Source organism: Cervus canadensis, chromosome 14 (genome assembly GCF_019320065.1).
Source record: "Cervus canadensis isolate Bull #8, Minnesota chromosome 14, ASM1932006v1, whole genome shotgun sequence".
Lineage (NCBI taxonomy): Eukaryota > Metazoa > Chordata > Mammalia > Artiodactyla > Cervidae > Cervus > Cervus canadensis.
In genome coordinates this window covers 19,685,078-19,698,310 of record NC_057399.1, presented here as the reverse complement: position 1 = coordinate 19,698,310, position 13,233 = coordinate 19,685,078, and the positions used below count along the sequence as shown (strand labels likewise).

Sequence of the window (13,233 nt, the reverse complement as noted above, 5' to 3'; positions counted from 1 at the left end):
TTTTGCAAATTTTTACATGGTTTTTTACATGTGAACATCTTGACTTGGAAACATGGTGTATGTAGGATTTTATATATTTTTAAATTATCATTTAATAAAGATTCCTCATAATCCATATTGATTTGACCTCCCTTATTTCTCAATATTGCATACTACAAAATTTGAACAATGTAATCTTATATTTCTATTGGTCCACAAATTTACAGTAAACATTTTCATATACTTTTTGAAAGTATTCTGAAAGGCATTGAATTTTATAACTATGATCATTGTGAATCAGTGTATGTAAATTTAACACCTATTCTAGAAAAATATATAAGGATAGTAGGTAGACTTGCTTTCATTTAGTGCCTTCATTATTTCTGTTCTCTTTTCTTTTCTGACCATGTTTAAAAATGATGACAGGGTAAATTTTCAGTGTTAATATAAGGTGGTAGAAAGTACACTGATATATAAGATAATCTTGAGAATCATTTAAGGTGTCATTTGCATATCTCTGTCATAGAAACTGCCATTTTTAAATATCATTATTATTTTTTCTTCTAGACAGTAAGTTTTTTGAGAAGTGGATTTAATTTTACAATTTTAATTTCATCATATCTTCACTTAGCACAATACTTGGCTTATAATAGGAACACAGTCTGCTAAATGAAGTACACATTTTTAAATGAGTGATGTAGTGGTACAACCAGTTTTATAAGAACATATTGTCCCCTTGCCATTTATAGGGATTGTTAATCTTACTGATCTTTCAAAGTTTTCCTCATTTAAGATGCAGAATTACATACATATCAAATATACTTACATACATACTTTTAAAGTAATTGTTTTCATGTGGAAGATTTTTAAAGTACCTTCTTATGTATTTTTTCTGATTTTTCTAAATTTTCATTAAGAAGCCTGCCCTTCATAAGGAAGGAAAAAATGATCTGGTTTAAAACAAATGCTTAGTGGTACAAATGGTATATTGTTAGTATAGAAATTTATCATCTCTGATTTTAAAACTTAGAAAGCTATTCCTCTTTTAGAAGTCAGGTAGTTTATTTTTCTCTAAATTGGTATGGAGAAATCTTTTTCTTGATTTGGCATTTTTTAAAACATGGGTTTTTGGAGTTATATAATACAGTTTGTCTAAGTATGTATTACTGTTTTTCAGTCACTAAGTTGTGTCTGACTCTTTGAGACTCCATGGACTGCAGCACGCCAGGCTTCCCTGTTCTTCACTATCTCCTGGAGTTTGCTCAAATTCATGTCCACTGAGTCTTTGATACCATCTAACCATTTCATCCTCTGCAATCCTCTGCTCCCCTCTTCTCCTTTTGCCTTCTGTCTTTCCCAGCCTCAGGGTCTTTTCCAGTGAGTTGACTCTTCATATCCGGTAGCCAGAGTATTGGAGCTTTAGCTTCAGCATCAGTCCTTCCAGTGAATATTCAGGACTGATTCCTTTAGGATTGACTGGTTCAGACAGTCCAAGGGACTCTCAAGTCTTCTCCAGCACCATAATTCAAAAGCATCAATTCTTGGGTGCTCAGCCTTCTTTATGGTCCAACTCTCACATCTATACATGACTACTGGAAAAACCATAGCTTAGATTATACGGACCTTTGTTGGTAAAGTGATGTCTTTGGTTTTTAATACACTGTCTAGGTTTGTCATAACTTTCTTTCTAAGGAGTTAATGCAGCAATGATGTATTTAGTAAGTCTTTTCCTTCCCTGATCATGACAACTAATTTAAAATTTAGAGATTCATACTTTCGAAAAAATTTTTTAAATATTAAAAACTATTTTAAAAGTTTTCTACATATACTAAATATATAAAATACATAAAACTAGAATTAGTAGTATAATGAGTCCTTTACATCATATTCTTTAGTTTAAGAAATCAAATGCTTTTAAAATACTTTGCTGTTGGGTTGTAGCAAAATATTTTTATTAGTTGAAATGATTTTCTAATATTGCCTAGGATCCTTGATTATTACCATAGGAATTTACGAGTACATACACTTATGATAATCATACTTATGTAAATATTACATATATACAAATATGTGCATATGTGTAAAATCTTTACATAAAGTATACTTATATAAAGTATGTAATCTACCTTTTTATAGTATAAGGAAAAATTTCTTAGAGATTTTTAGTAAGATTTGGTACAAATCAATCTTATTTTATCAAGGATTGTTGATTAACGGAGGGATAATACTGATATGTTTGTGGTACATATCACCACAGTAGAAACTTTAAATATTTAGAATATTTTTAAGTAGATTTTCCAACAATACTAATACAAATAATTTCAAATCATCACTAAAAATACTTTTAGTTTATTGTTGTAAAATAGCATTCTATAAAGTTAATGAGCTCATAAGGTCAAAGACAACTTTGTTATCTCCTTTAGTGCTTGATAGAAAATAGGCTGATAGTAAATCTAGATTGAAAGAATAATATTTTTTCTTTTTTTTCATATAGGTACTCTTAATCTTAAAATTCCATGGAAAAACCTTTATACCCAGCCAGTTGAAGCTGTATTGGAAGATGTTTATTTACTCATAGTGCCCTCTTCTAGTAAGTCAAATTTTAAACATTATCATTTCAACTACTCCTTTTTTTAATGTGGAAAAATTTTTATATTTGATAATTATATTAAAATAATTTTGGTGAATTTTTTGAGCTTTTTTAATATTTAAATTTGTTATTTGATAATATAAAATAAATTGGTTTTTACCCTCAGTTTTTGCAAACTTTGAATTAGTGATTATTTTCCAGGATATTTTTTGGAATGAGTATATTTAAATTTAAGGTAATTAAGAATCTTCCTTTTTTATACTTTCTGCAGGAATAAAATATGATCCTATAAAGGAAGAAAAACAACTCTTTGAAGCAAAGCAACAGGAATTGAAAAGAATAGAAGAAGCAAAACGAAAAGTAGCTGATCAAGGTAAAAAAACAATCAGAATGGTAATAAGAAAAGCAGAAAAGAGCTAAACATTTATTACATTACTATATTATTTTCTTCTGGAAGCACTGAGATTACTTTAAAAATATGATGGTCTTATTACAAGAATTTTAATGTGTTTCCTATGTTTTATCATGTTTATAGAAATTAACCTTAGTGCAAATAATATTCCAAACCTAAAAGGGTGAGGTTAGTTTTTAAGTATAGTAGTCAATTTCATGAAGTTTTTTTTTTTTTTTTTTTTGCCTTTCTAGTCTTCCTTACTCCACTTTTATCAGCTCTTCACCTTTTGGAGATACTTAGTTTCTTGATATATTTTTCCAAATCTGTTTACCCTCTGGCGTCACATACATTCCTGTTCAGCTTAGACCACAATGGTTCATTCCTTTAGTCCCCTTCTTTCGTCAGTATTAGAGATGTCCTTCAGGAATCTAATCCCTTTCCACTTACTGCTGTTGATGGTAATGGAGTAATGGTAGGAGTTCTTTATATAACCATCACCGTCTACACACCTGTACTCTGACTTAACGTTTCCTTCTAGTGAAGCTTTCTCTTTGACATGTAAATATGCCATAGCTCTCTTATCTTTCAGTGTCAAGTCATGTTGCTAGCATCAAGTCATGTTCCTATCCTTGTCCTCTGGTTAGCTTATGCTCCTCCATCCTTTGATAGCTAAGCATCTTAGAAGAGATGTATGTGTACTGCTCAAAATGTCCTTGCCATTAACTTACTTTTTAAATAAAAAAATGCAATAATAAATGGTTTACCGGTTGACAAACTGGTAAAAAAAAAGGCACTAAAGGAGATTTACCACAATTCCTGGCAATACTTCTTATGTTTTCTTCTCTATTGTCTTTCATCCATACCCTCTTCCTCTTTTTTAAAAAAATCTTTTTATTGTAGTGTTCATATAAAATTTGCCTTCTTAACAACTTTTAAGTAGTTCAGTGGTATTAAATACATTTATTGTATTGCGTCCACTACCATCATCTCTCCCTATATCTCTTTTCATTTTGTAAAATTGAAAGTTGACACTTGATAGACAATAACCCACCCATTCTTCCCCCCTTTACCCCCAGACCCAGGCAACTGCAATTTTGCTTTTTGTCTGTTTGATTTTGACTGTTCTGAGTAATCATGCAAGTGGAATCATATGGTATTTGTGTTTTCTTCAGTGGTTTATTTCCCCATATGAAGTATTATGTCTTCATAATGTTGGACACGACTGAGTGACTTTACTTTCACTTTATGTCTTCAAGGTTTATCCATGTTGTAGCATTTGTCACACTTTCCTTTTTAAGGCTGAATAATATTCCATTGTGTGTCTGTGTGTGTAAAAATTAGTATTTTAGCATCTTTTTGTCTGCTTATTGACAGTTGCATATCATGGGAAGTCACATCCCTAGTGTTGATTGGCAATAGCAGTTGGATGTGGGTCTTAACATTTATTATATATGACCTTTTACTTAGAATGTCCATTTTGGTATGATGGATTTCCTTGTACCTTCACATGCATATTCTCAGAGTCTGGAGCCTGTCAGTTTTATTGTCTCCAGAATAAACATTTGCTTCTCATGAGAGTGGGGAAAAGGATAATTGCTTAATCATGTGGATTGGAAGAGGAAGGATACCTAGAAATCTAACTACTCAACATACAGACTTTAAGCCAATCCTTATATGATCACCTTCTTCCTCCACCTCTTTGCCATTTATATTTTCAGGGGATTCCAGTTCCTGAATCTTCCCAGGATTCTTTTTTTAACTCATCTTGTATTTTATTGGCATCTCAATTTATGAGCATTTGAGATCAAATTTCTTCTTCTGTCATGTTGTCTAAGGCCATCTGCTTTCCAGCTTCTGAATTTTTTAAGCTCTCTTTTATTCTTCTACACTCTTTTCTTTTGGTCTTGGAGATTTATCCATTTTTCCCCTTTACTTTTGCCTTGATGGGGTTTTACTGAGGAGGAGAAAAATAGATGCAAACTCATGTTTAATCAGAAGTGCCTCCTAGTTATACTTAAATCTAAAATATAAATAGCTCTGCTTAAGATTCATCAATTATACCTGTTATCAGATAGAATTTTGAACTCTTCAACAAAATACTTTTGTTGCTCTTATGACTTGAATCTTGCCTACCTTTCCAGCCTTTTACCGACCCCATCCCTTTCATATCTTCTCTGTTCCTTGTTCCAGCCATACTGGCCTATTTGTAGTTTACTGAATGTACCAACTACTCTGTGATCATATCTTACTTCCTGCATTATTCAATATACTTTTGAGAGTTGTCAGCATTAGGAAGATGGTTCAGGCTATAAGGTATGGATGAGATTCTCTCCTGCAACAGTATAGAATGAGAAGAGAAACATTTCTAGAACTAAGCCCTAAAGAAAGCCAACATTTAAGGATTGTGTAGAGGAGGAAAACAGCCGCCCCCCAAAAAAAAGACCAAGAAAGAGTGGTTAGGTAAGTATTACAGTAGGAAATTTGGAGATTACATTTCGATGGGAAAAGAGTGGTTTGGAAAGTGAAGAATATGTCAGATCCTGCTGATTTATCAGGTAAAATGAGGATTAACAATCATTTTATTTATGACATGGAGGTCCTTGGTCACCTTAGAAATTGCTATTTCGATTTAGTGATAATTGTAGAAAAGAAGCTTCTATTTCTTCATAGTTGTAAAGTGGTTTGCTAAGAGTAAATAGAGCAGTGGAAGAATTGTTGGACCTTTGAAGAGTACTAAGAGGAATTTTAAGGCGGTTACTCTGGTGTGTGAACAAGTTGATTGGAGAAATGTAGTAAGGTTGTTGGTTAGTTGAAGTTGATAATGACTAACTTAAAGTAATTGCAGTCTATTTTGTGGTAATTTTTCTTCTCTGCTACTCACCTGGCAAGGCATACACATGTTTATATAAAAAGTAGACTTTGGATTTGTGTCGGCTTGGAACTTTATTGACAGAAGAAAAAGGAGAAGATAGAAAGCAGAAGAGTTTAAAGTGTCGGTGAAATAATGTATTAAGGAGTCTGAGCTGGGTAAGGAAGTCAGAAAGAAACTAGTTGAGAGGGAAAGAAAAATTTAGCATTTAATTGAATGACTAAATAAATTTAGAGAGCAGAGGATTTCATTAGGTAGTGGTGGGATTCAACATTTAAAATAAAAAACTCTCGGCTTCAAAGAGTTTTTATTCTACTTCTGTTTATTAATTCTAAAGTCCTGTTCAGTATGTTCGTTCACTCATGCTTCCCTTTGATGCAAGTATGAGAATATCTTCATCAGCTTTTGTTTATCTGAGACTTTCCGGGTCAGCTGAATTAGGAAGTAGTAGGTCATTAGAGGAAAAGATAAATAATAAGTGTATACAGATGGAATAGGACTAGAAAAAGATCACTTTCATTGACATTTTTAAGTGGGGGCAAAAGTGTTAGTAATTAGTGGTTATCATCAGCATATTAAAAAAAATTAGGAACCTCAATTTTTTATTCTTTATATTTTCCTGGAAAGTATTGAAGAAGATTGTTTAATCTCCTTTTGAAAAATGAAACAAACGAACATCTTTCGTTTTTGCTTAAAAGGGGAGAGGGAAAGAATCTTGTATCTTCCTATTTTGTGTTTTATTAGAGAAGGAGCGTATTCGGCTGTTTGATACTTCTAACCACAGACACCTTATGATGACAGCACAAAATTTAAGGGAGACTCTTTCTTTGGTGCTGTTTCTGACTCTTCTGATATGATCCTATTGTAATTCTTACCTGATAATCTTACTGTTTTTCATGTCCTTATGTACTCAGGTACACTACAGAAATTATAAAATTTGATGCCAATAAATTCTACATGTTAAGCTTTAGTTTGGACAAGAAAGTAGGTTTTGAAAACTGTGTGTGTTTAGTCACCCGGGAAAGTCTTTTGGTATATAAAATATTTGGAAAGGAGACTTAGTATTCTGATTACAGATTTCTTTCTTTAAGAAGGTAGCATTTTTGTTATTTCAGTACAGATACTCATAGAATGTACCTTTCATTCATATTAAAAATGAACATTTGCAATTGTAGAAAAACAGCATGTGGAGAAACAGGACACTTTTACAGAAAAATTAATTACCCAGATCATAAAAAATCTTCAAGTGAAAATTTCCAACATCCATATTCGCTATGAAGATGATGTAAGTATTTTAATAGGTGATAACTGTTTTTATATTTATTTTGCTATTTATTGACACCTGCTCTGTAGTGGTCAACTTATGAGATGCTGGCACATGGAGGGATATAGAGCTGAACATGACATGATCTTTATTTTTTGTAATTAGTTGTAATTTGCAGTCCTTAGTGCCTTGATTAACACTTTTCTAAAATGTTCAAGCATCAGATAATGAAGGAAAATTTCTTTCTTATAATCTCCTTTGATAGAGTTAGTAGTTACATGTTTTTAAAATACTTTATACTGTGTTTACTTACTGGAAGAAACAATGGTTTAAGAATCATTAGTTAGACTTAACTAATTGTTTGATTTCAAATAGATCATATATTGTCTCTCAAACACGTCATTGTTGGCTTCTCCCAGCTCTGTTGTGAGGGTCAATCTCATTTTTAATGAACTTCTTTTAGGTAGATTGAAAAAGAGCATTTTGTTGTTCAGTTCCAAAATGTGGCTCTTTGTGATCCCATGGACTGCAGCAACATTATATTGATAAATTATTATTGTACCACACTAATATATTGGTACTTTATATGCAGTTAGGAAAAATGTAGAAATAAAAATTATTCCAGAAGCTAGAAAAATGTTTTTGAATGTTTGAAATAACTTAATTACCAGAAAGTGAACTTTTTCTACAATATAAATTTTGTCCATCTACTAAAAATCTAAATAAAATTTACTCTCCTTCCTCTTTAGGTCACAAATCGAGAAAACCCTCTGTCATTTGGTATTTCCCTTCAGAATCTCAGCATGCAGGTATGTTGTTTAAAAAGAAATTTAACCATATTCATTTTTGCAGTATAGTTAATTAAATTACTAATAACTACTTAATGTATGCCAGCATCAGGAGTAGGTATCTATATAGAATTCATACAGGAAGTGCATAGACTGGATTGAAACTGGGGGTAGGTAGTTTCATATTTAAAAAAAGATTGATAATTTTAATTTCATATGTGAGAGACTATTTGCCAGTTATGATATTTCATACTTATTTTACTTTAAAAAATCCATTCTGAATTTTAAATGCATAAGTACGAAATAAAAGTAATGTTCATTTCAGAATCTTTGATTAGTCGTGGAAAGTATACAGAATCATATCATTTCATCATCACTATTACTAATAATCATGGCATACTTTCTTCCTGTTTAGTTTTTTAATTAAGAAACTTTAAAACTGTAGGAGAACATAAGAATTTTGAGACACTTGCTTGTATCCAGAATGGATGATAATTTTGTCATTTAGTTTAAATTTTAAATACTTTTAAAGACTAAGCTGTTATGAATAAAGTTTAAATTCCTTTTGTATTCTGCTCCACTCTTCTCTCCCACCCAAGAGGTAAACATCTTACATTTTTAAACTTTACACTGTATATCCATTAAAAATGTGTAGTATTTGGTAGATTTTTAAAAGTTCATGTAAGTGTTACATGATTCTTCTCTCAGTTTCCATTTTGCTACACATTGTTTGTGACGTGTTTATTGCCACATGTAGTTTAATTGATTCAGTTCAACTGCTGTATAGTATTTCATTATATGCTTTTGTTTTTTATGTTCATTCAGTTTTTGTGTGTGGTTTTTAAAACTTGAATCTACCTCAAACAGGAAAAGAGAAAAGTCAAGTGAAAAGTTATTCAATAAAGTTGGGTGAGGTTAATGGTCAAATGCTATTGTAACATTGAAAAATAAGGTTGGAAAATGAGCCATTGGATCTGGCAGTGTGAAGGTGATTGCTAACGGTGTGAGCAGTGGTTTCCCACTGGTTTTGGAGGTGTTTGGAAACTTGTCCCCCCAACCAAGCCATACTCAATTGCAAACTCAGGCTGAGACCCAGCTATTTTGTTTAAAAACCCCTCCAGGTCATCCTAATTGCATGATAAAATTTGAGCACCACTGTTCCAGTCCATTTAGTTCTCTAGAAAAAATGAAAACAGTTTTTTAAATATAAGCATTTGGTATCAATTGATTTCTCTCAGTGACTTTTCATTGCTTTTAAAGTCCATAATTTTGTCAAAATAGTTTATAATCCCTGTGTAATCTGACCCTAGGTAGGACACCTGATTTTACCTCTTTTCTCTGTTTTGAGTATGTTCTTGGGCCAAATTGGGCTACTTCAGTTCTTTGAACATACCATACATTCAGATATCTTCCTACCATGAATCATATTCCATACTAAATTTAGAATTGATAATTTCAATTAATATGTCACTTAGGTTAGGTATCACTTTTGCCATCACATACCTGAAATTGAGGCTCCCACTGTGGAGTCTCTAGTTATGGACTTTATTCCCAGAGTGCTGCGCATGTAACCTCAGTGATGGCACTTACCGGTTTGTAATTTGCTTTCTAGTTTTTCACCAGGCAATGAGATTCTTGAATACAGAAGATTCAGTTAATATTCTTTGACTAAATGTTATGTTTTCAAGGACATTTTAATGGAAGATTGGTCTAGTGCAGGATAGATTCTGTTTATCACTCTGCCATTTCACATGCAAGTGACAGTTTTTACTGCTTCTTTTTTTCCTTTTCAGACAACTGATCAATACTGGATTCCATGTTTACATGATGAAACTGAGAAACTATTTCGTAAGGTAAATTAAACAAATACTATGTTTTGTCAGTCCATGGGCTTGACAAAAGATACTCCCCCCCACCCCCAATTTTTATTAGTTGGAGGCTAATTACTTTACAATATTGTAGTGGTTTTTGCCATACATTGACATAAATCAGCCATGGATATACATGTGTTCCCCATCCTGGACCCTGCCCCCACCTCCCTCCCCACCCCATCCCTCTAGGTCATCCCAGTGCACCAGCCCTGAGCACTTGTCTCATGCATCCAACCTGGACTGGCGGTCTGTTTCACACTTGATAATATACATGTTTCGATGCTGTTCTCTCAGATCATGCCACCCTCGCCTTCTCCCATAGAATCCAAAAGTCTGTTCTATACATCTGTGTCTCTTTTTCTGTCTTGCATATAGGGTTATTGTTACCATATTTCTAAATTCCATATATATGCGTTAGTAGACTGTATTGGTCTTTATCTTTCTGGCTTACTTCACTCTGTATAGTGGGCTCCAGTTTCATCCACCTCATTAGAACTGATTCAAATGAATTCTTTTTAATGGCTGAGTAACATTCCATTGTGTATATGTACCACAGCTTTAAGACAAGTGACATAGATAAGGATTTTTGTGAATTGTGTTGACTTAAGTGTTATATGACCAATTATTTGAGACTTCTGAAAAAGCATATACTAAAGAATCTTCATTGAAAATGAAGCTTATAATAAATTTTATTTATTTTCAGTTAATCCGATTGGATAACCTTTTTGCCTATTGGAACGTGAAGTCTCAGCTGTTTTATCTTAGTAATTATGATGAATCATTGGTAAGTAAATTTTTTTGATACATGCATATATATCTTTGGTATCATATTTTGCCTAGTTTTATTCTTTGTCATTTATCTAACATACTGTAGATAGTATGTTAGTCAGTGGTCCTTTTTTTCCTAGGCAAAAATCCACTAAAATTTTCAGCAGTAGGTGAATATATATATGTTTGTATATAGACATATATAAACATAGCTTTTCGGTGTAACTGATATGAAACATTTCTTAGTTATGCATGCAACATAATGTTTTGATATTTGTATATATTGCAAAATGATCAACACAATAAGTCTAGTAATGTCCATCACCATATGTAATTATACAGTTGTTTTTCTTGTGATGAGAACTTGTAAGATTTACTCATAACAACTCTCGAATATGCAACACAGTATTATTAATGATAGCCACCATGCTGTATATTACATCTCCATGAGTTAATAAATACTTATTTTATAACTGAAAGTTTGGACTTTTTGAATTCCTTTGTCAATTTTTTCCCCATCGTATCAGTACCTCCCTCCTCCACTTCCTACAACCACCGATCTGTTCTCTGTTTTTTTTCTTCTAAATTCCACATACAAGTGAGATAGTACAGTGTTTGTTTTTCTCTCTTTGAGCTATTTCACTTAGCATAATGCCCTCAAGGTCCATTTGTGTTGTCCCAATGGCAAGATTTCACTCTTTTTTTTTATGGCTGAGTGATACTCCATAGTGTGTGTCTGTTTGTGTGTGTATAAAACATTTTCTTCATTCACTCTTGATGGATATTTATGTTGTTTCCATATCTTGGCTATTATAAATAATGCTGCAGTGAACATGGAGTGTAGATATGCTTTCTAGTATGTTTATTTTCTTCTCAGACGTGGAGCTGTTGGGTTATATGATAGTTAGGCTGTTTTTAATTGTTTGAGGTCCTTCCATAATTGTCCATAGGGTCTGCACCAATTTGTGTCCCACCAACAGAGCAGAAGGGTTTTCTTTTCTCCACATTTTCACCAACATTTATAATTTTTTTGGTTTTTGATAATAGTTATTCTAACAAGCTTAAGCTGGTATTTCATTGTGGTTTTGGTTTACATTTCTCTAATGATTAGGGATGATGAGCATCTTTCCATGTATCTGTTAGCCATCTGTATTTCTATTTTGAAATTTTTAATTGGGTTGTTAGAGTTTTTTTGCTTTTGAGTTATATGGGTTCATTATATATTTCAGATATTAGCTCCTTATCAGATATAATATTTTCATATATTTTCTTTCATTTATAGGTTCCCTTTTCATGTATTTGATAGTTTTCTTTGCTGTGCAAAAGCTGTTAATTTGATGTAGTCAGTTTGTTTATTTTTGCTTTTGTTGCTTTTACTTTTGCTGTCAAATCTAAAAACTCATTGCTAAAACTGATATCAGGGAGCTTACCATCTATTTTCTTCTGGAGTTTTTATGGTTTTAGGCCTTAAGTTCAAGTCTTTAATCCATTTTGAGTTCTTTTCATTTACTGTGTAAGGTAGTCAGATTTCATTCTTTCTCAAATAGCTGTCAAGTTTTCTCAAAACCATTTATTGAAGAGACTGTCCTTTTCCCATTGTATGTTCTTGACTCCTTGGTCGTAAGTTATAACTGACCATGTATGTTGTTCAGTTGCTAAGTTGTGTCTGACTCTTTGCAACCCCATGTACTGCAACTGCCCTGCACTATATCCCAGACTTTGCTCAAACTCATGTCCATTGAGTTGGTGATGCCATCCAACCATCTTATCCTCTCTCACCCACTCCTCCTCCTGCCCTCAATCTTTCCCAGCATCAGGATCTTTTCTAATGAGTCAGCTCGTCACATCAGGTGACCAAAGTATTGGAGCTTCACCTTCAGCATCAGTCCTTCCAATGAATATTCAGGCTTGGTTTCCTTTAGGACTGACTGGTTTGATCTCCTTGCTGTCCAAGGGACTCTCAGGAGTCTTTTCCAGCACCACGGTTAGAAACCATCAATTGTTTAGCTCTCAGCCTTGCTTATGGTCTGCCTCTCACAACTGTACATGTGTACAACCGGGAAAACCATAGCTTTGACTATATGGACCTTTGTTGGCAAAGTGAGGTCTCTGCTTTTATATACGCTGTCTAGGTTTGTCGTGATTTTCCTTCCAGGGAGCAAGTGTCTTTTAATTTCATGGCTGCAGTCACCCGCTGCAGTGGTTCTTGGACCACATCTGCATGGGTTTATTTCTGAGTTGTCTGTTCTAGTCTGTTGATCTGTGTGTCTGTCCATGTGACAGATACTAGTAACTCTTAGCTTTATAATGTAGTTAGATATCAGGGAAGATGACAACTCCAGCTTTGTTCTTTCTCAGGATTGCTTTGGCTATTTGGGTTCTTTTGTGGTTCCATACGAATTTTGTTTTTTCTATTTCTGTGAGAAATGCCATTGGTATTTTGATGGAGATTGCAACATATCTGCAGGTTGCTTTGGGTAATATGAACCTTTTAACAATATTACTTATTCTAATCCATGAGCATGGAATATCTTTCCATTAGTTAGTGTACTTTTTATTTTTGTTCCTCAGTGCCTTATCGTTTTCAGGGTACAAGCCTTTTACCTCCATGGTGAAGTTTATTCTTACATTTTAATACAATTGTAAATTGAATTGTTATTTTTTCTTACAGTTTGTTGTTAGTGTACAGAAATACCACAGATTTCTGTAT

The 13,233-nt window shown here is 33.0% G+C and overlaps 1 protein-coding gene across 3 annotated transcripts in view; it reads left to right on the top strand.

Annotated features, from left to right (window-relative positions):
* Positions 1-13,233, top strand: part of VPS13A (vacuolar protein sorting 13 homolog A) — a 278,381-nt gene that overhangs the window by 24,713 nt on the left and 240,435 nt on the right. For 2 of the 3 annotated variants that reach the window (XM_043486531.1, XM_043486533.1), the window contains exons 4-9: positions 2,474-2,569; positions 2,841-2,942; positions 7,008-7,117; positions 7,846-7,905; positions 9,678-9,737; positions 10,459-10,539. In XM_043486531.1, the coding sequence (XP_043342466.1) occupies positions 2,474-2,569; positions 2,841-2,942; positions 7,008-7,117; positions 7,846-7,905; positions 9,678-9,737; positions 10,459-10,539 (509 nt within the window). Of the gene's footprint in view, positions 1-2,469; positions 2,570-2,840; positions 2,943-7,007; positions 7,118-7,845; positions 7,906-9,677; positions 9,738-10,458; positions 10,540-13,233 lie in introns of all 3 variants that reach the window. The other variant, XM_043486532.1, reaches the window with a different exon arrangement.